Here is a 22,713-nt window from a genome sequence, read left to right as displayed (position 1 = left end):
GATGAATTGCAAAGCATAAGATTATACATTGAGGGACAATTTGTTGAGATAAGACAGCTCAAGACAGACAAATTTGGGTAATGAAGTGGATAGATATAACTTTTGAGTTTAAACCAAAGGGTAATAATAAGGTGAGCAACTAAAATAAATCTCTAAAGTTAAATCAACTAGAAGAAGTCACAAATTATAGTGTCGGCCAATGAATTTTAGAATATGCACACAAATCATGAGACGTAAAGATAATATTAATAATCTAGATAAATTATAATACTTTAGTTATTGAGTATTTATTTGTTAGGTTTGATGGATGTACTTCTTTAGTTATTTTTCAATGACTTCTTAAATAGATATTTTTAACTTTGTAGCTTTACAATTTTTCTCTAATTCTATGCACTATATAAATATCTTATTTTAAAAAAACTCATTTTTATGATAAAGAAATATCATTTTCATTTATTATTTCAACAACAATGTCATACAAATATTGTCTTGTGAATTATATTTTATTTTATACAATTAATGTTTTAAAAAAAAATTTCCATTTTTTTTATTTGTTTGCATTCTATTTATATGTTTTCATGTATTCAAGATTTGAACCAGTTTGATAAAGGATCTTTCGAGCAATAATTTTTTTTTCTTAAATCCTCTTATTTATATTTGTAAAGCATATTTTAAACTTTATTAAGGTCCAAAATCAGAAGAGATTTCAACTAATAGAGATTAAACGAAATCTATTTACTGTAACTATAATATTCTTGTTGCAAATATGATTGAAATTGTTAAATGCAAACTAGCAAATTAAAAACTAATATTTATTACAGTAGTTTATGTTAAATGTTCAAACATCAAAAATAGTTGTAGATTTCAAGTTTACTAAGACAAAAGAATTTAATCATCACATTCAAACAATTTTTCTCCTCAAATCCTAATATTATTAGTACGTATTTTTTGATATTTTGATTATCCATTATCATAAAAATTAGAAGCGAAAATAGGAGAAGAATCAGAAAATTGAATGAGAGAAAATTGAGAAATATTTTAGGTTTAATTACTCTGTTGGTCCCTATATTTTCGCAAAATTTTCAATTAGATTCTTATACTTTTTTTCCTTTTAATTGGGTTCCTATACGTTAATTTTTTTTTCAATTTAGTCCCTATTAACGTTAAACGTCAAAAAAATGTTAGTGACTTGTGAAATTACTTGTATACCCTTAGGGACCTAATTGAAAAGAAAAAAAGTATATGGACCTAATTAAAAATTTAGTAAAACTATAAATATTCAATGAAAGATATTCATATAATCCCTATTCACACTACAAGAAATTACCGGAATAGCGACCGATTTAGTGATTGATTTCTCTTGAAAATCGGTCGCTGAACCCTTTAGCCGCTAATTTCTGAACTAAAAATCTAAATCGGTCATTAACTCGGTCATTATTCCTAATTTTATAATTATAGATTTTTACTAATTTCAGATTAACCACTATTAAAACTAAATTTTCATAAATAATTATATTTCCACAAAATATAAAAGGAATTGACCATAGATTAATTTTTCAAATAAATACAACAACATTTACAATGTCTACATCAAAATATAAAATTTAACATATTGAAATTTTCTAAATACATTAAATTTATGATCCACAATCTAGACTAAAACATGGTAAAAATAATTCATGAACATAACATTCCAACTAGAAAATTAACTTAAAGATTCTTCACCATAGCATGGTGCTTCATGCATGCTTTTGTACAAAGCTGAATCAAACTTTTAGGCCCTCATAAAGATAGAAGCTCGACTTAGATTCCATACTTATGTTTCAAAAAAAAATTCTCTTCCTAAGTCTGCAGCAAAGAGAACACCTACAATCAACATATCACTCTCAATTAAAACATAATAGAACAAATCTTGCATTATGTGAAAAAGGAGCTCCACCAGCTACCAGCCAATATTTCCACTTGGTCATGTGTTCTTTCTCCCTTAAATATCTCCTTAACTTGTCAGCCATATGCTTGTGAGTGCCAAATTTTGTTTAAGCCATGAAAGAAATCTCACCTTCTTTACATTCAAGGTCTTCAGGCACTTCTAGAAAGTCTTGAAGTCTAGTCTAAAGCCAACTTTGTATCTAAACATTTCCTCCAAAATAAACAAATAAGTATTAAATACCAAACAAAAACTATAGCACAAAGCTAGAAATGATCAAAGGCCCAAGAAAATCAACTCACTGATGTTAGATAAACAATGCAAAAGAACATGCTGGCCATTTCTCCTATACTTGATGGAATACAAAAAAATAAATGAAAAGAAAGGCAGAGTGATGACGTGAAGATCTACTCTACAAAAAAATTTTAAAAAAAAGTGAAAGAATTTATTCCATTTATGCCTAAAAGGAAGTTTCATGGCTTAATTACCTTATCAGGTTTTTCCTTGAAATGCTTGTGAGATTTCAAATTCTAAGACATGTCAAACCTTCACAACACACATGCATCTTGATCCACTGTAGTTGTATGCTTAATTTGGTTTTCAATTTTCATATGCACTGAAATGGTTAATTAGCTCCTTGGAAAATTATGACACTTAAAAATGATTAACATTAAATTGAGTTTTACCTATTTTCGAGCATTTTACGCATTGATAATTTGTTACTCTTCTTGAATCCAATTTTCTACCCTTCTTTCAGTTGCAAGACCCAAAACTGATCCCTTGTTTTCATTTTTGAATGTGTTAAAGCTTCAAGTGTGTAAAAGCTGCCAATGACATCAATCAAATATACGTTCAACTTAATCTGTCAATAAAACCACATTTATTTTTGAAAAATCTTTGTGCTGCCATATTGGCCACATTTCTAAAATCTAAATCATTGCTGCATATATTTAGGTTATATCTATTGACAATGAATTTAGGTACCTTATGAATGCACCTTCCTTGCAGTTTTCACACCAAACTCACTTCCCTTTGCCCATACATTTCTTGGAACACCTCCGACAAGCTTTATAGTAATATAAAATGCAAAAATAATTTTTCTAGTTGAAAAAAATGAAATGAAACTAAAATAAATGAAATAAATAATGCTTACATGTCAAAGAAGGTTTGAAGCCTTGAATAAAAATTCTGATCTGTAATTTGGTCCCAAAATTCACGTAACTCGTTCTTGGTTATGGAGGCTGATGTTAATGGTATTATGCCTCTGAATCAAAAGCCCTTAAAGTCATCATTCTATTTCTTTCATAGTGAGATTGGAAACTGCTTCGATGGAAAGTCGTTCTTCATGGAAGCTCATCTTTCTTTGTTCTCATCCAATGTTGATGACCATGATGATAAAATCCGAATCCTCCATCACTACATTAAAAAAGAGAAACAGAGTCCTAATAAAGCAATAAAGCAGTATCATCACAGCAACAACAATCAACAATAAACAAAACTCATCATTAGCATAAAATTAATTTATATGTCAATTCACTAATTAACAAAATTCCTATACATAAATATTCATATTGTAAATTCTAAATTACTATATCAAAATAATTCAGAAATCAATTCAAAAATTAGGTACTCAACAATGCCATATTTTTTGAAAATTAAAATTAGCATAAACATGTTACATCGAGTTTTAAAAACTGAAAAAAAAAATAAATGTTATATGTTACCTATTTTATGACAGATCAAGTACAGGGAGATAGAGGAGAGGTGCAGCGTGGGAAAGAGAGACCAGACGGGAGGTCAGGCGCGGCGAGGCTTGGCGCGGTGTGATGCGGCGCAGCGACGTCATACGAGGCAAAGCACCGGGAGGGACGGCGACAACTTGGATGAAAAAATAGCGCAGAAGACCTCCAAAGAGAATAACGCAGAACAGACCAATGCAGAGAGAAGGAGGCAAAGAACGACCGACCACCAAGCGTCCGCTGCAGATGACACCACAGATGAATGAAGACGATGGACGCAGGAGATGACACTGAATGCGATCTCCACAGAGGACTAGCTAGGTTTTTTTTCCTAAGTGTGGGAGGGTTATTTTGGTATTTCAAAAAATAAGAGTGAAAGAGATTTAGAGATTTAGAAAAAAGTTAGAGAATCTTTAATTTAAGAACAGAATATTCTGTTAAATTTAATTGTTTGGTCACGGTAGGGACCTAATTGAAAAAAAATTGGTGCAAAGACCCAATTAAAAGGAAAAAAGTAGAGGGACCTAACTGAAAATTTCGCGAAACTATAGGGACCAACAGAGTAATTAAACCTTATATTTAACATAATAAACTTTGTATTTTCTTTCATTTTCATCTAAGAATTCCACCAATCTCCTCTTCTACATTTTTGTAACTTTATCCTCAACTTCTTTAAGTTGAGTAGTCCTCTTCATCAATAAATAAAAAAAAAATAAAATAAATATTATAAATTAAATAGCTAGACATACAAAATTATTGTTTTTAATGAACTCGCAAAATCACTTCCAAATACTAAATAAAACTTTGTATAATTAGTGTTTTTTTCTTTGTTCTCATCATTGACACTAATCTACACTATATAACCATCTCCCTACATTTGGTGACACTAATTAAGATTTAACCATTAAATTCCACAATCTTCAAAAGTTGAGCGAAAGCACAAAACAGTCATTTAATAACAATTTACATACTAGTACATTTTTTTATTCTAAAAGAAAATTAAAAAAATAAAAAATATTGAAAAATTGTTGCTATTTTTAATTTTTTTTCCCTAAGAAGCACAAATAAACGTATCTAATGGAAGTGTTTGAATTGCTAGACTTGGTAGTTAAATATTTAATATTTAAAATATTATTATTTTGAGTATATTTAATAATTTTTTTCTCAAAGTTGAGTACTCGTGATATAATTTGTAACTAGTTGCTTCAATTTAAATATTTAATAAAATGCTAATTGATTTTATTTGCTATGACGCTCAACCTATTCCATAAATTGAATTCATCTAATTTAATTTTTCATGGAATATAAATTTAATTATAGTGGGACTCACAATGAAAAAACAAAAATATAAGTTATATAAATTTTTTTAGTATAATAATTTAATAATACATTTTAAGTCCATACCTTTAAATATTGCTAGCTAATTAATAATAAAAAATAATAAAATTTATTTACTTTTTAGTATTCCTCAATATTTGTGAATTACTAAAAGATAAAAAAAATATTTTTCATTGCACAATCAATTTCACGAATAAAGAATCGAAATGAAAAATTGCAAAATTAGAGATTCTATTCACTGACTTCGATTTTATAATCAAAACAGTAGATTATTTTCTGAATACTACAATGAAGAAATTGGTTGGATCTTTGCTGATTGCTGCAACTGTGATTATCAATTAATGATGAACAAATATTGGATATTAAAAAGATGGATAAAAAATGAAGAAAAATTGGATATTAAGTAGATGGATAACTAGAACAAAAAGGGGTAAGTACTTTTTTCGTCCCTAAGATTTAGGGTCAAAATCAAAATCGTCTCCGACTTTTTTTTCTTATTAAAATCATCCTTAACATTAAAAAAAGTTTTAAAATCATCTTTTTTTCTCTAAAAAGACAAATTTACCCTTGTAAAAAATAAATTATAAAATAAAAAGTTATAAAATAAAAAATTAAAATCAAAATCCAACCATCATCATCAATTCCCAATTTCCACCATCATTATCCCTCACCTTCACTTCATCTTCATTTCTTCGTCTTCATCATCATCTACCACCATTCAACCTTACTCACCAGTGAATCTCTGAACCTCACCCACCCACCACTATATGCTCCCAGTCACCCACACCTCTACCTTCATCCAACTGTCATTCTCTTACCATAACAATGTAACCCACAGGCTCTTTCTCATAATCCACTAACATTATCAACAACAACAATAGAAGAGAAGACAGAAAAGAAAACAACAACAATAATTAACTTATTCAACAATAATTTTTTTGATACAAAACCAACGGCTTTAACAAGCTCAAATAAAACCGTTTCTGATTTTCCAATCCTGACAACGAGATTTGACTGACGAATGGGTTTTTGACGGTTTAAAATTTCACAAATAAATTCTCGTTAAAAGTATAGTTTCTAAACCAACAAGAATCCTTTCGTACAAAAGATTGTTTGTCACAAGTAACAAACCCCTAATAAATAATAACCGAAGTATTTAAACCTCGGGTCGTCTCTCAAGGAATTGCAGGGAAGTGTTCTTGTTATTGGTTATGTAAAGGTATATTTTGAGATTTTTAAGATAAGAAGCAAGAATAGTAAATGGTAATAAAAATCAAATGACTAGAAAAGCTCTTGGCAGGGTATGAGAACTGGAAATCCTATCCTAGTTATCCTTATCAATTGTGATGAGAATTGTTCATTGCTCCCACGTAGTTAACTCTCAACGAATGAAGGAAAGTCAAGTGGACTAATCAATTTGATTCCTCAGGTCCTAGTCAACTAATAAGGAAAGACTAGCTTTAGTGGAATCCAAATCAATCAGCAACTTTCAATTATCAATCAACAAAGGAGTTTGATAACTCAAGTGTCACCAATTACTCAACCAAGCCAAAGAACATAAAATCCTACTTTAACATTCTTCTAAGCATTTTGTCAAGTATTTGGAGGGCATAACATAAAAACATAGAAAATTAATAAGAAAATATTAAATCTAAAATCAACAATTGCAAAATCAATGATAACAAATAATAGAAAGAGTAATAAACATGAAATACTTCAAATTGCATAAAAAGGAAAATCAATCTAACATGAAGAGTTCATAAACTAAATTGTAGAATAAATAGATCAACAAGAGAAGATAAATAAACTAAAGGGAAAGTCTAGGGGGCCAGCAGTTTTATTGAATTTTGGCCAGCATATAACCAGCAGAGAAATGTGAGCCATTGGATGAAATCTCACACCAATCTCACACCATCAAATCATCATTGATGGCTAGTTGATGGCTAACAATCACAAAAATTGCTGGCCCCTAGCATTGCTCTAAACTAAACTACTAGAACAAATAGGAGTAGAAGAAAACTAAATTAAAGCATGATAGAAATCTGAATTTAAGAAAAGCTAATCCTAAAATCCTAAAACCTAAGAGAGAGGAGAGAGCCTCTCCCTCTAGAAAACTACATCTAAAACCTAAAATTATGTGAATGAGAAGTGTATGAATGATTCCTTCACTCTGCAGCCTCTAATCCGTGTTTTTATGGGCCAAAAACTAGGTCAAAAACAGTTCAGAAATCACCCCCAACAATTTCTGATACGTACAACACGTGGCTTCATCACGCGTACGCGTCGCTTGTCTGTAGCACAATCCACACGTACACGTACTTCACGCGTGCGCATCGCCTAACAACAAAGCAACTATGACAAATTATATATCGTTGCGAAGACCCGGGTGTTGGCTTTCCAACGCAACTGAAACTGCCTCATTTGGACCTATGTAGCTCAAGTTATGATCGATTGAGTGCAAAGAGGTCAGGGTTGACAGCTCTGCAGTTCCTTCAGCTTCTTGTATTCCTTCCACTTTTACATGCTTGCTTTCCATCCTCTAAGTCATTCCTGCCCTATAAAACCTGAAAATACTTAACACACATATCACAACATCGAATGGTAATAAGAGAAGATTAAAAATAGTAAATTAAAGGCCAAAGAAGCATGTTTTCAATCATAGCACAAAATTAGGAAGGAAAGTGTAAAACATGCGAATTCTGTGAATAAGTGTGAGATTAGTGGATAAAATCTACCGAATTAAGCACAAGATATACCACGAAATAGTGGTGCATCACTGACCCACGCTCTTAAAGATTCTACATGAGATTCAAAACCAATTGGATCAAGAAATTGGTGCAAAAAGGACCGGTCTTATCGAACCCTGAAGAAGATTTGCTGTAATCCAAAGAGTCAAAGCAGTAAATAGGTACGATTGACAGTGATTCGTTGTGCGTGGTGTTTAGGATTTTGTTGTTGTGAATGCGTAGGTCGTTGCGGGACCACACAACGGCGACGCGCAGGAGTGCGGTGGCGCCTAAGAGGTCAGAAGTGCGGTGCGGGAGAAGAGGAAAAGGGCATTGGAGTGGATTGTAGGAGATCGTTAACTTGAACAAAAGCTTGTTGTTAATGGAGTTTGAGGAGAGAGAAAGTAGGATTGGTGTAGAGAGAGAAAGGTGGGTGAGGGAAGAAGTTTGGGTTAGGACTTTGAGCTTATTAGATTGTTGGGAAGAAAACAAAGTTTGAATCTTTGATTGGAAGAAGAAATGAGTTGGGGGGAAGATGGAGAGATAGGGATAATGAAGCCACTGCAGCTCATGGAGTTTAATTTTTTATTTTATAATTTATTTTTTATAAGGGTAAATTTGTCTTTTTAGAGCGAAAATGATGATTTTAAAGTGTTTTTGAACGTTAAGGATGATTTTAATAAGAAAAAAAGGTTGGGGACGATTTTGATTTTAACCCTAATCCTTAGGGACGAAAAAAGTATTTAACCCGAACAAAAATAATGAAAATTTTTATAATCAATGAGATTGATAAACAATTCCAATTATAGGATTGAATAATTGATGATAGATTATTCACCAATTTATAACGTTAATATTAAAGAAAAGATAAGATTAGAGTATCTAAATCAAAATAAAAATTTAAAAATTGAAGATAGAATTTTAAAGATAAGATAAATGAATAATGAAATAATAATTTATAAACACGAGTAAAAAATTTGAGAACGGCGTAACATACAACGTAGTGCACAATTCAATAGATTAAATAACAAAACTAATCGATTGAATTGTGAAAATTCATATTGTTTTGAAGACTTAAATCGATTGAATAACACGATCAATCTATTGAATTATGGGATCTCATATTGCTTTGAAGCCTTCAATCAATTGGGTAACATGAACAATCGATTGAAATAGAAAAAACCTACATTCTAAGCATCGTTCAATCGATTGTGTAAAAGTTACAATCGATTGATATTTAGAAAAATCATACTATCGTCCAACATTTAATCGATTATTTTGTGAAAACCTGAAGTCCAATCAATTGAATTTTGGGAAACCTAAAATTTAATCGATTGTTTTGTGAATACAATCAATTCTAATTCGTTATTGTTTCTGTTTTTAATTATTAATAAACATGATAGATGAATAATAAAATAATAATTTATAAAATAAAAAATAAATTTTATAATTAAATAATATATAAAAAATTAATTTGTAATTAAAATTAGATAAACACTATTTAGTAGTTATTAAAAAATTTAAAAACATATTTTGTAATGAAATCATTTAGTAGTCTAAATCTAATGCCAATAAAAAACATAAATTTTTAAAAAGTACAGACACTTTTTTCCAAAAACTTTACAAAACCAAATCTATATTAAATATTATCTTATCATTTAACATTCATGTACACCGGAAAATCGGCTCCTTTTGAACCATTTTTAATATTCTCTAAAGCTATATTTTTTTTTATGTTAAACTTAAACCAACTACTCCTTGCTATATTTGAAGACAAGTGTCGCTATATATATGGTTAAAATGAAAGACGTGTACATTTATCTTTGTGCCTAACTGCCTTAACATTTATCTTATTCAAAACATTTTTTGAAAAGTAATATTTCTAGTAATTATATTTCACTATAATAGTATAAAAAATTTATTTATTTATTATATTAAAATATATTTTGTAAAATTTTTTGCCAAAAAGATAAATATAATTCTTTTAAAAAAATTATCAATATTAAAAAATTAAAAAATATTTTTTCGTAGTATTTTATAGAATCCAAATATACACTTAACTAAAATGATTTTATTAAAATACCCTAAACAGTAAATAATTGAAGATTATTGGTGGGGAAGCAAAATGACACGTGTGAGAAATAGGAGGTGAGGGAATTGGAGAACGGAAAGGGGGAAGAAATTCCAGAGAAATCTAGACCTCACTCGCTCTCCCTTTCTTTCACTCTTCTTTTCTTTCTGTATATTAAACTCTGCAAACGCATTCCCCTTTCTACGCATCATCGTAATCGTAATTCTAATCCGAATCCTAATCATCTTCTTCATCCATGGCGGGATACAAACTGTTGAAGCGGAAAGGCATCGATCATGTTCCCGACGATTTCTACGATTTCCCTCTTTCTTCTCCCGCCACCAAGATTCGCCGTCTGGTTCGTCTTCTCTCTTTCTTTCGTTCTCATTGTTCATTCCAAGTTCCTCATCGGTTTATTAATGAATCAAATCGTGTTTTGTTAATTATGGTTGTGATCAGGATGGTGAGTTGCCGCCAATTGCAGAGGTGGAACTCGAACATGAACAACCCTTGCCCATTTCAGCGGAAGCAGAAGCAGATGCTTCTCCACCTCCCAACGCAGAGAGAGCTCTCGTTATCTTCAAGCCGCTAATGCATTCGTCTTCTCCGTTCTCTCTCACCCTCGACTCTGATCTCCTCTCTCGATTCAAGAGTACGTCTCTCTCTCTCGCAAATTAATTAGTAGGCGACTTCATCCAATTCAATTCGAGATTCAAAATTCAGTTGACTTTACTCTTTAATTTGCTGCAGGGGAAGCGCATTGGTCGAAAGGTGACTCTGATTGCGAGCGCCTCATAAAATCAGCGGTGGAGAAGGAAGAACAAGACAAGAGGAATCGTGGAATGGCTATTGTGCCTTGGGCACCCTCATCCAATTTCGCGCAAGGTTCCAACATTGCAAATACAGAGATGATGGAAGCTGATCACATGGGTCCAGAACCAGAAGAAGAATCATCCGTGATGATGGATGTAGAAAACCAACAAGAAGAAAATAATAGTCATTTTAAGTCTTCAAGTTCAATGCTAAATCTAAGTAATGGTGGTGGTGTTCTTGTTGGTGGAGTGGCAGCAACACCAGAAGGGTTCAACCAACAGCAGCATCATTGCTTGTGGCCACATCTTCCTCAAAACATGTCAACTCCAATCACATGGACACGTTGAGACGCAAATCACCTATTAGTTTTTACACGCCCTTCCTTTCATTGTAGTGCTACTAGATTAGAATATAATGGGATTGCAATTTTTTTCAGTTTTGCAGAGAATTGCACCTTTTCAATATCAAGGAATGGAATGTGGATAGGGTTAGGCATGCCATGGGACTTGAGAGGATAGGACGGTAATCCTTTGTACTTATGTGGAAGACCATCCACTTTTAACCAAGAATTTCATGTTCTTATGTCGTCTTTGCCCCTCATGCTTCATCATTTAAACTTGTCATTGGCTAATGCTTAGCAGCACTAGATATGAATTTTGCATTGGTATTTGTATTCGTGTCAACTCGATAAGGCTTTTCATAGATATGAATTACAGATTATTATAAAAAGAAAAAGAATGCGTACATGTGCAAAGAAGGAGGAGGTCCTTTCAATTTTTATTACAAAAAGAAAATCCTTCTAAGAATGAATTAAATGGTTTTCCACAAATCCAAATCAAACAATCCAAAGGGCTTGGTTGGAGTTTTTTTCATTTAGGTTTGGAGCTTATAATTCAATTTTACAGGTACATCTCTGGTAAAACCAGAATCACAGCAAAATTAAATGCCAAAAAACTGGCAGGTCAATCATAAGGGAGCCTTTCAGACGACAATATAAATGGAAAGGTCATCATGTAATTCCTAGGTTACGGCCGAAAATATTGTTCTTCTATGTCATACTCTGTACTCTTCTTCCTTAAGAAAGTATATGTAGATATTCTTCTCTATCCAGCATCTCTATGATTCTATATATATATATGCTAATCTCCAGTCACATAAGTCTTTTCTTCATAGTATCTCTTTTCGCTCTGAGCCTTCTTAGCATTGCGTTTCTGCATCACATAAAACAAATGGAAGCAGAGAACTTTCTATCAGAAATTTGTACAGGAAAAGAAAATAGGATAGGAGTAAAGCGTTCTATCAGAATTCAGCCGTTACCACATAGGCTTCATGGTTAGCCATAATACGCTGGGCTACTGAGGTAGTAGTGATATCTTTAGGGCTTTCAAGCAAGTGGAATATTCCCATGCTCTTTGGGACCTCATATGGATCTCTTTCACTCTGTACAATGACAACTTGCTCACTCGTATGGAAGAAAAATAATAAAATAAGGAAATGACATTGAATCATGTGAAATTGCAAAAGGCCAACTTACATATAATGATTTCTCAGCAACAGTCCCGTGCACAACCGCTGAGATATTGAAAGTTGTGATCTGTTTGATTCCAAATAAATAAATAGAACTCATCATCATGAAATATTGGAAATGCATATGAACACTTTGCTCAAACTATGCTCAATAAGGGTGAGACAAATGGAGAGGATAAGCATGTTCAGATGATTCTTAAGTATGCAATTTATGTGTAAAAGCAGTTAAATCCTTAATCACTTAAAAAAGAACGCAAGGGAAAAGGCAGATATAATGAAACTAGCATGCACTATTAAAAGACTAATTCGAATCAATACACCAAGAACAACTTCATATAAATGGTGGCAGCTACTTAAACGATGTTCAGACTTGAGCATATACCATGTCCTTTGTAATTTCCCATGGTGCGCCAATAATGACTTCATCAACATAGCTGCAAGCCAGCACACTAAGGCTACGCTCGTGTAGGTGCATAATTGGATAGTGATTCCCTCGTTGTGAGCTGCAAGGAAGTTGCTAGTCACATGAATACTTGGATCATAGCTGTAACTTCAATTTTACGTGATAAAAAACTGCATACCTCACAGTCTCGTCTGAGTGGATACCAACAAGAAGAAAATCTCCGAGCTGCCTAGCCTTCTTAAGTATCTGAGAGAACAGGAAATACTGAATTAAGACAGCCATATCAAATAATGCTATTTGACTGTTGCACACCTATAGAAAACTCATGTATACCTCAACGTGCCCAGCATGGAAGAGATCAAATGCCCCATCAATGTATACAATACGAGCATCAGGTCCAGGCCCCTAAAAGAGGACGAAGCCACAATGAATTATCATGCAAAATATTTCCAAAAACTAATGAGCAAATTCGCTCAAAATATTTTCATCTTGAAACCAATGATTGTGGCATAAATTTCAAATCAGTGTCTGTCGCAGCAAGTCAAGATATACAAGCATTGATCATCAAAATACCTTGCCATTTGAAAACTGTACAATACGTCGGGAAGTTGGTAGGAATTGGGACAAGTGGGAAACCTTTAGCTTGCTTTCTTCTTGAGGTTTTGCATCAGTACCATCAAGATCTTCGCGAGCTTTTTTATCTTTTAACGAAGACATAATTCTTCCTGTATAGAAATAGAGATCATACACATAATTAGCTTTTACCTACCACCCAATTTTTATCAATATAACACTTGGAACAAGAAAATTAACTTTATCCATCAACAACACAAGATTTCTGCTATCTTCGAACATAAGAAGAGACAAATCTTACCAACAATATCTGTGCTGGAAACTCCTTCAGTACGTTTAATTTGCTTGTATCGGCCAGCTTTCTTTGCTGCAGCATAAGCATCTGTTCCATCTGGAAGCAGGCAAGGGTCATCCCCATGTATGACATAGTCAATGTTGTATTCATAGAAAAGACGATTCAAGAATTCCTCAGTAATTGCATAAGGAGCATCGGTTATGACTTCGTCCACCCATTTCAATCCACTAACAAGGGTCAGCCTGGAAAGACAAAATACATTCTCAACATTAATTCTTTTACAATGTTGGCAAACTTGAGTTATTCAAACAAACAAGTTTATTCCCTTGCTGCAAAGTCTCTAGTCTTATGTTTAAGCTGAATTAGATTTTGTCTAAGAGAAAATCAATAGGAGCAAAACAGAAAAGGACCAAATATTTGTACCTCTCCTCCATGGACAAAACAGGCGGGCCTTTATTGGCGAGGATCTCCTCATCACTCACCAGACCCACAACCAATTCATCTCCTAGAGCTTTTGCCTGTCTGAGTGCATTGGCATGGCCATAGTGCATCAGATCAAAACAACCATCCATGTAAACCCGAACACGCCTCTTACCGGATCTCTTCTTAGGGAAAATCCCCAAATTAGACCAGGAGTTGGTCATCCCCCCAAAGTAGCTCGTCGACAGTCCCAGCAAGGCTGCTGTAACCATTAGACCACCCAACACATGTGGGTGGTTGTATACCCCCTCCCAAATCCAACTATTACTGTCATAATCCATATGGTCTTCTTTCTTTCTTTTTTGGTTTTGTTTTGTTTTGTTTTCTTATCAGAAACAAGATGTTTCTGTGATGTAAGAGGAGGCACAGACCTGCAACAAAGCAACCATCACGGCAAAATGTTAATAACATGAATTGTATGCCATCCAAAATCCTAAATTTCATACACAAAAACCTTTTTTATAGCTCAAATGCAAACAAGTGAAACTATGAAGGAATTATTGCTTCACATAATCACATATCTTGATTCATCCCAAAAAATAAAAGAAGAATTAAAAATGCTTCATATATTTAAGCAAAAGGTTGGCAAGCCACCACAATGAAATCAAATAACCGTTACACGTAAAATCCACAACAACAAAAAATGGAGGCGTTCTCATCTTCCTGATCTAGTCAAACCAACAAATAAAAAATGCAGCTATATTGTGAAATTCTTAGAGCAAGTATCTTCCATTGTATGACTGAATGAGTATGTAAAAAGATTAAAAAAATTCCAACGAGAAAACCGACCTGAGATCCCGAAGTAAAAAACGAGAATTTTCACGGAAGGATGTGCAGCAATAAATGAAGATGGCAGAATGAGAAAATTGAACGCGTTTGATGGCATGCAAATTGCAAAAAGGAACTAGAAAAGAAGAAAAAAAGGAAGAAGGAAGAGATCGAATCTTAACCTGTTGTGTTTGTTTGTTCCTTTTTGCGTTACCTTTGTGTCTGTGTCTCCTCTTTCCTTGTTTTTTCTCTTTTCCTTTTTTTCTTTTTTTTCTTCTCTCTGTTCTCTCTCCCTTTGGATTCGTATGGAAGAAACCTCCTCTAAGTTTTGGCAACAACGAAGCTTTGTCTGAGCTTAATATTATTAATATTAATATATATACGTCACTTTTGAAAGGGGAAAATTTTTAAAGTAACCAAAAATAAACAAAGGCAGAAGTTATTACTCATTAGTTATGGAAAAGTATAGGTAGATAATATAAATAATAGATATATAAAATGTTTAATTTATTAAATGTGTAAATAATTATTTTATAATTTAGATATATAATATATTTTAATTTTATTAGGCTAATTTTAAAATTTATTATTTATATTATTCATAAAAATTATTCTCTACCTAATAAAATTTTTATTATTAGTCCAAATATCTCTCCTTTTTAACTGTTAACGATTTATATTATTTTATTAATTTTTTATTGAATTTCATTTTCTACCGTTGTTCTTATAAGGTATCTGTAAATTTTATCTTATTTTAATATTAAAAATTATTATTATTTTAAAATTCGATTCTGTTGTCCACCATGCCTGGGATATGGCTGCTGGTGGTTTTTCTATGTTTATATATAACTTTTTAGGATTCTATAATAAATATACACACCCCCCTCTTTTTCTTTTGTATTCAAGTTTTGATATATTTCTCCTATAATACTTGTGATGAAATTATAAAATTTAAATATAATTAAAAATCTAGATAATAAAATATGTAATTAACTTTTAATCACAATTAGTTAATAGGTACTGTCTTATTGACATCAGTTAATTTTGTAAAAAAATTACAAAAATTCCGATATTTTTCATAGTAATAGTACTCCTATTCAATAATTGTAACTTGGAAGGCACTCTCATAAACAAAAAATAAAAAAATAAAAAACATTGTACTAGACAAAGAATAGACTTATTAGTTGTCAGTAGGGTGTTCATGTCCCAAATTGAAACCAGTTGATTTGATATAGACTCAAAAATCAGTTGGATCTTTTATAAAATTTGAAGTTGATGCAATAACAATTTGAAATACGGAATATTATTAGTAAGGTTGTGTTTTTAATACTAATAAAAAGATCCAGGACCTACTAACATTCTAGAACACAATATTATCTCTGGAGACGTGACTAGAACGTTACTTCCTATGAACAGATTCTATTCCATGACTGCTTGTTTGAAAAAAAAATGGTAGAAATGGTAAATGGTCAAGGAAAACCACCGAATCGGGGAAAATAAGAAAGCAACCAAATAAGGAGGAAGTTTTTTTTTTATTACATGGAAGTTTAAAGTCTAAAAAAAAGAGAAAAACTACGAATCACCGGCTAAACGAGTTAAAGAAATCGTTTTGCCATCAATAAAATGTTTTAGAGGCTCTTTGAGAATCAGAAAATAGAGTAGAAATAAAAGAATGAGAAAGAGAGAGTGAGAGAGTAACAGAGGAAGTGTGGGAGAGATTAATAATTTCATTATGAAGATCATTAAAAATAATCACATCTGATATTTATTATACTGTAGCTTAGTATTTACACTAACTTAAGGTTCTAGCCATAACAATCACATGCTCTATTTTTGTAACTATTTCTCAATAGAATTGTTAGTTCAACTAAACTACTAATTGTTATTAACTGTCATGAACTAACACCACTTTTAACTCTTATTTTTCTTTTTCATCGCTATATTTAACATCTCTCCTCCTCCCTCAAATTGAGGGATGGTTGCTCAACCAACCTCAAATTAGGCCAAAAATGAAGAAAGACATTTTGAGACACCGACTTTATAAGTAAATCGACAATTTGATCACATGATGGTATATAAACTACATGTGCTTGCTGTTGGATTACTCGGCTGTGTACAAAGTGTAGGTCAATCTCAAAATGTTTCGATTGGTTATGCAGAATTGGATTTCTACTCATGAAGACAATGCTTTGATTATCACAAAAAAAATGTAGGAGAAGGACCTGAAGACAGAAGCATTTCATACAAGAGCTTTTGTACCCAAGTAGTATTAGCTATGACATCAACTAAGACACGGAACTCTACCTCTATGCTAAACCTGGACACTGAGACTTGTTTGCGGCTGGACCAGCAAATGAGATTGGAACCCAGAAAGACACAGAACTCAGTAGTGGACTTCCTAACAACTGGATCAGCTACCCAATCCGAGTAACAAAATCATCAGACTTTCGTTTCACCTGAAACACCCACCTACAACCAATAGGTTCAATGCCTGAGGATGCATCCATCAATTTTCACAATTTACATTTCAATAGGGTCGCATACTCTTTGTCCATTGCTGCCTTCCAACGAGAAGAGTGTAGAGCTTGAGCTACTAATGTTGGTTCAGTTTGTGTAAGATCTAGGTTCAAGCGAGGAAGCTGCAAGTTGTGCACCTTTGGTTTGAAAATTCCAGCTCTTCTTCTTGTGATCATAGAGTGTACTTTGTCTACATTGGGGACTAATGCAGCAGTAGTTTTCTCAAGCAGTTCTTCAGTTAACCCTGCACTTCTCAAGAGAAACACAGAAGTAGAAGTAAAGTCACAAGAATTAATAGCTAATTGATATGTATCAATACAAATAGCATTAGTAACAAAGTTGGACTGAGGTGTGAGAGGCGGTTGTGGAGGCAAAGGTTGGGAGGGTGAGGCTGGTGTAGGTTGAATGACTTGGTGTAAGGGTGTTGTGACTGAAAGGTCTGTACCAGACACTTGGTTAACTGCATTGCTAGACTGTTGTGGTGAGTGAGGAGTAAGATTTGTTAGTTATGTTGATGTGGTATAGGTAATTTCTATAAGAATTGAGGTTGGTTGTGATAGATGTAGAACTGAATCTTTGAGGGTTGGTTGTTTGTTAAAGAAGATGCTTTGATAAGGGAATTCTTCTTCATTAAACAAAACATTCCTGGAGATGTAGAGTTTCCTAGAGGGTGAGAGACTTTGTAGCCCTTGTGTTATGAGAAGTACCCAAGAAATAGACACTTGTGAGTGTTATAATGTCTAAGTTGCGGGTAATGGGAGCAGCCAAAAATTCTTAGAAATTTATAATCTGGTGCTTTGTTGTGCAACAATTCAAAAGGAGACTTCTGATTAGTGACAAGCGAGGGAAGCATATTGATGAGGTGTGTAGCAGTGAGGCATGCCTCATCCCAAAACTTTAGAGTCATGGATGCTTGAGATAGAAGTGTAAGGGCAGTCTTTATTATGTGTCTATGTTTTTTTTGGCACGTCCATTCTGTTGATGTGTGTAGGGGCAACTAAGTCAGTAAGCAATACCATTCTCTATGAGGAACTGTGTCAAGGCATGCGAAGTGTATTCTTTTTCATTATCAGTTTGAATAGTCTTTATTTTGTGGCCAATTTTATTTTCCATGAGAAGTTAAACCGTTTGAAAGCTTGAAGCGATTGTGCTTTGTCGTTCAGAAGGTATATGCACGTGTACCTAGTCTTAGCATCTATGAAAATAATGTAAAATCTGGATCTAGAAATGCTGGTAGTAGGGGCTGGACCCCAAAGATCGGAATAAACCAGTTCCAATGGAGCATTATAAGCTGTTGTAGAGTTAGAAAAAAAGGAGATTATGATGTTTACACTCACAACATGCATTACACAAAGTATTCTTTGAGCTTTTATTCAATTCATTAGTGTTAACATTACATTGTTTTAACACTCTTTCAATCACAGCAACAGCTGGATGACCTAATTTTTGGTGCCATACATTTACTTGAAAGACTGACTTATTGGAGCTAGCACCATTGGCTGCTGCCCCTAAACCTTCTAAATTTAAGGGTATAATCAGAGATAGTGACATTACAGACTCTATCTAAGGTTGTGGTTTGGTTTGATGGACAATGAAGTGTATGTGTGTTACTTAATTATTTATTTTGGTTGTGCCTTACCATTCTGCCAGGTTGTGCTGCCCTTGCAAGCACTCCAATGTTATCAAACTTGTAGAGACCACCTCTAAGGGATTCTCTTAGCAGCACTTTTCTGGTCTCCTAAGATTTCACAAAGCAGTCAAATGGGTAAAATTCAAAGAACACTTGGTTATCTAATGCAAACTTGGCCACACTTATAAGGTTCTTGGTGATGGTTGGGACATGTAAGAGGTTAAGCAGTTTAAATTACTGAAGGCTTGATTCATGGAATATGACAATTTTGCTAATGCTATTTATATTCATACCTTAGCCATTACCTGTGAAGACTTGCTCCATTTCTTCATACTCTGAGCCTGCAACGAAGTTATTCTCCTCAAAGGTCAAGTGATGGAAAGTGCTAGTATCCAAATACCATGCTTTGTCTGTGAGTCAGGTTGGAGGTGGTACTGCTGCCAGTAATGCTTAAGCTTGTGAAGTTGGTTGTGGCCTGTGAAATAAAGAGGAAGGAAGAGGCGGCGTGGTAATAGCAGTTTCATGAGATTTTTGAAAATCTTGATTAAACCCGTGGTTGCACTCCCATACATGGTGCGCGAATTAGGATTTCGCACAACTTAACCGGCAAGTGCACTGGGTCATCCAAGTAATACCTCAGGTGAGTGAGAGTCAATCCCACGAGGAATGTCGGACTGAGCAAACAATGGTCGTTAGGTTGGACTTAGTCAGGTGAATCAGAAAAAGGGCTAGTGAGTCAATTCGCATAAAAACAGTAGATAAGCAAGTAAAGAGAACAATAAGGGTTTGGTGTGAAAATAGAACGAGAAAATAGTTAAGGCTTCAGAGATGTTTATCTTTTCAGATTAAAAGTTCTTAGACACTATTTTAACAATGCATGATTCATTCCATGGCAAACTGTCAATGTCTAAACCCTAATCTCTTAGTGATTTAGCCTCCTCTAACCTTCATTAACCGCCACTCTCGTGGTCACTTAATTATGATTAAAGGGTTAAGTTCAAAAACTAGTTTATGGCCACAAAAACTCTAATTATCCAAAGCTAACAGGATTATATGTCACGTATCCCAATTAGTTCATGTCATTAGCAATTTAGGAGGAATTTGTTTTCATGCTGTAGTTCAAGCGAGATAACTCTCCCGAGAATCACAAGAACTCATGTAGAATAAGGGTCATACTCTCGTTCCACCAAAATTCATAAGATTAAGAACAAAAACAATCCTTAGAATTGAATCAAAACACTAATTAAAATAGAAGAATAATAGTTCTAGTCTATAGAAATAAACAGAGCTCCTAACCTTAACCAAGAGGTTTAGTTGCTTATACTTACAGAAAAAATAGGGTTCTGAAAAGTGCGGAAGGAAGAAGATCTGAATCACAAGTGATCTTTTGCCTAATATACTAACCTAATTTGATACGGAAATAAAATAGAATAATAAATCCTAAGACTAAAAGATATTGTTTGTAAATAAAAATTACAAAAAGAAAATAAAATAAAACTAATAAATGCTAAATCCACTTGAAAGCCCAAAGAGGGGGTGAATCCGGCCTGCTGTTGGCATTAAATGCCAATTTGGGCATTTAACGCCCCAACAGGAGCATGCGCTTCTGGCTCTAGGTCCCCTGCTGGCGCTAAATGCCAGGTGGGCATTTAGCGCCCAAGGAGGGTGCTTCCAGCATTTTCCCTTTTAGCTCCAAACTCTATCAATTGCTCCGAATTTCACCTGAAATCATAAAAAACACCAAAACAACTCAAAGTAGCATCCAAAAGGGATTTTTTTCACTAAAATCAAGTAAAACTAAATAAAATCTAACTAAAAACAACTGAAAAATGCTAAGAAAAAGGGTATAAGATGCTCACGCATCACAACACCAAACTTAAATTGTTGCTTGTTCTTAAGCAACCAAAATAATATAGGACCAAGAAGAGAAAATGTCTGAGACTTGAGTTATCATTTAAGCTTAGGTCTAGTTACTGAATAGGGCTTATGACACTCTAATTCTGAATAGATTCGACATCTCACTATCCTTTGAAGCTCATAGATATTAGTATCCTTTGTAGCTAGAACTCGGATGATATTATAGATTCTTTTCGTTAGACTCTAATTGATTCTTGAACACAACTCTTCTTTTCTTTGCACCTTGAGTCTAGCCGTGACTCTAAGTGTTTTGTCTTCAAGCTTGACTTGAAACAAGAACACCACAAGCACTTAACTGGGGAACTTCTTTGAGTTTGAGTTTTTCATGCTTTTTCTTTCAGATAGTGGCGCTCAGAGCCTTAGGCATACTCTGTAACAGCAATGAGTCAGGACTTTAAGTGTTTAGTCTCAAGGGTTACTTGACACTTTCACACCACAAGCATATGGCTAGGGAAAACCACTCTTTTGAGCTTTAGATCAGTTTTGACCCTCCTAACCATTGATGCTCAAAGGCTTTGACATTTTCTTTTTAATTCTTTTTGCTGCTTCTTTTGCTTCAAGAATCAATTTTTTTAATTGGGAGAATCAATAATACTTCTCTAAGTTCCCATTCCTCAAGAACCAATATTCTTAACTCCAAAATCAAATATGCACAGTTAATTCATACATTCAGAAACAGAGATAGTGTCACCATATCCAAGTAACTAGAACACGCAATATATACTCAAAATCTCATGCATTTTGCTGCTTCTTTTTCTTTTGATTTTTGTTCAAGCTTAGTGCACAATACATGAGACCTCTTTTTAAAATAAACATAAAATACTGAAATAAATAACTAAACTAGAAAGCAAGGAAATCCTAATACTGATCATGCAAACTAAGAAAAGAATAGAATGAAATACTGAAAAATAGACATAAAATAAGGGAAGGGAGAATGAAACTCAACCACCTTAGTGATGGTGGTTGCTGCTCCCTCCGGGAATCCTCTAGAGTGCTTAAGCTCCTCTATATCACGCCTCTGTCTACTCTGCTCTTCCATCATCTGATGGAGGAGTGCAACATGATCCTGAAGCTCTAGCCTCAGCTGATCAACTGATGATGTCAGCTCCCCTATAGATGTGTCATAGGGAGGAAAGTAAACTCCCTGAGGCATCTCCGGAAGATCCTGTGGAGGCGGTGGAACTAGCTCCTACTGCAGTCCCTGTCCGAGCTCTCTAGCATGCTCCATACCCTTTATTGTGATCAACCTCTCAACTACGATCGGGGTATCTCCATCAATGTGAGCTCCAGCTGTTGCATATAGGCGGTAGATAAGATGAGAGAAAGCTAATCTCGCAGTAGTGGAGGACTTGTCAGCTATTCTGTAGAACTCTTGAGGGATCACCTCATGCACCTCCACTTCATTGCCGAGCATAATACAGTGAATCATCATTACCCGCTCGATTGTAACCTCAGAACGATTACTGGTAGCAAGGATGGAACGTTGGATAAACTACAACCATCCCCTTGCTACTGGCTTAAGGTCATGCCTACCCAACTGGTATGGCTTGCCTTTAGAATTCCTCCTCCACTAAGCTTCGGGGAGGCAAATGTCAGCTAGAACTTGATCCAATCGCTGGTCAGTATTGACCCTTCCAGTGTATGATTGAGGATCCTCTCTTTGGATGGTGGTAACTATAGCGCCACCCTCACACTCTCCGGACTGAAATCCATGATGTGCCCTCTAACCATGGTGCGCCAATTGTAACAGCCCAAACCACCCGCTAGCATGACATTATCCGGTTTGACACACAAGGCCTCACGATTTTGCCTTTGACGATAAGGATGATAGCCGAAATCCCCCACACTCACTCGTCAAAACGCGTCATGCTAGGGAGAGGTATCCACACCCTTATAAGGCATGCTTCGTTCCCCTCCCCAACCGATGTGGGACCTTACAATCCACCCCCCTAAGGGAGCCCAGCGCCCTCGCTGGCACATCGATCCGAG

General features: G+C 34.2%; 3 protein-coding genes and 1 long non-coding RNA gene across 7 annotated transcripts; 1 reads left to right on the top strand and 3 right to left on the bottom strand.

Annotated features, from left to right (window-relative positions):
* Positions 1 to 1,528: 1,528 nt before the first annotated feature.
* LOC112770855 (uncharacterized) lies at positions 1,529 to 4,020 on the bottom strand. The gene is made up of 6 exons (XR_011878715.1): positions 3,652 to 4,020; positions 3,081 to 3,343; positions 2,912 to 2,993; positions 2,614 to 2,751; positions 2,060 to 2,129; positions 1,529 to 1,866 (listed from the first exon to the last, which is right to left on the bottom strand). It is a non-coding gene; the product is annotated as an uncharacterized lncRNA (long non-coding RNA).
* Positions 4,021 to 5,287: 1,267 nt separating this feature from the next.
* On the bottom strand, positions 5,288 to 10,013 carry LOC112778707 (blue-light photoreceptor PHR2-like). Its single transcript, XM_025823004.1, is given in 5 exon segments — positions 5,288 to 5,329; positions 5,823 to 5,860; positions 5,955 to 6,018; positions 7,782 to 8,291; positions 9,936 to 10,013. Coding segments are annotated over 5 exon segments (732 nt in total).
* LOC112790710 (uncharacterized) lies at positions 9,814 to 11,724 on the top strand. 2 transcript variants are annotated; one of them, XR_011879988.1, is made up of 4 exons: positions 9,814 to 10,159; positions 10,261 to 10,453; positions 10,552 to 11,136; positions 11,520 to 11,724. XR_011879988.1 is itself a non-coding variant. In XM_072233109.1 (3 exons), the coding sequence occupies exons 1-3, from the start codon at positions 10,058 to 10,060 to the stop codon at positions 10,959 to 10,961; spliced, it is 705 nt and encodes a 234-aa protein (XP_072089210.1). In that variant the 5' UTR covers positions 9,814 to 10,057; the 3' UTR covers positions 10,962 to 11,196. The 2 variants fall into 2 exon arrangements, 1 of the variants encoding a protein (XP_072089210.1); XM_072233109.1 differs by lacking the exon at positions 11,520 to 11,724 and having other exon boundaries at positions 10,552 to 11,196.
* Positions 11,363 to 15,069, bottom strand: LOC112790709 (ethanolamine-phosphate cytidylyltransferase). 3 transcript variants are annotated; one of them, XM_025833240.3, is made up of 10 exons: positions 14,843 to 15,069; positions 13,836 to 14,263; positions 13,419 to 13,654; positions 13,118 to 13,269; positions 12,878 to 12,949; positions 12,723 to 12,790; positions 12,524 to 12,644; positions 12,149 to 12,208; positions 11,932 to 12,054; positions 11,363 to 11,825 (listed from the first exon to the last, which is right to left on the bottom strand). In XM_025833240.3, the coding sequence occupies exons 2-10, from the start codon at positions 14,171 to 14,173 to the stop codon at positions 11,754 to 11,756; spliced, it is 1,242 nt and encodes a 413-aa protein (XP_025689025.1). In that variant the 5' UTR covers positions 14,174 to 14,263; positions 14,843 to 15,069; the 3' UTR covers positions 11,363 to 11,753. The 3 variants fall into 3 exon arrangements, with proteins under 3 accessions (XP_025689025.1, XP_025689026.1, XP_025689028.1); XM_025833241.3 differs by having other exon boundaries at positions 14,682 to 15,011; XM_025833243.3 differs by having other exon boundaries at positions 14,875 to 15,011.
* Positions 15,070 to 22,713: the final 7,644 nt, after the last annotated feature.

This window comes from Arachis hypogaea, chromosome 3, assembly GCF_003086295.3.
Source record: "Arachis hypogaea cultivar Tifrunner chromosome 3, arahy.Tifrunner.gnm2.J5K5, whole genome shotgun sequence".
Classification (NCBI taxonomy): Eukaryota; Viridiplantae; Streptophyta; class Magnoliopsida; order Fabales; family Fabaceae; genus Arachis; species Arachis hypogaea.
This window is presented reverse-complemented; position numbering and strand designations above follow the sequence as displayed.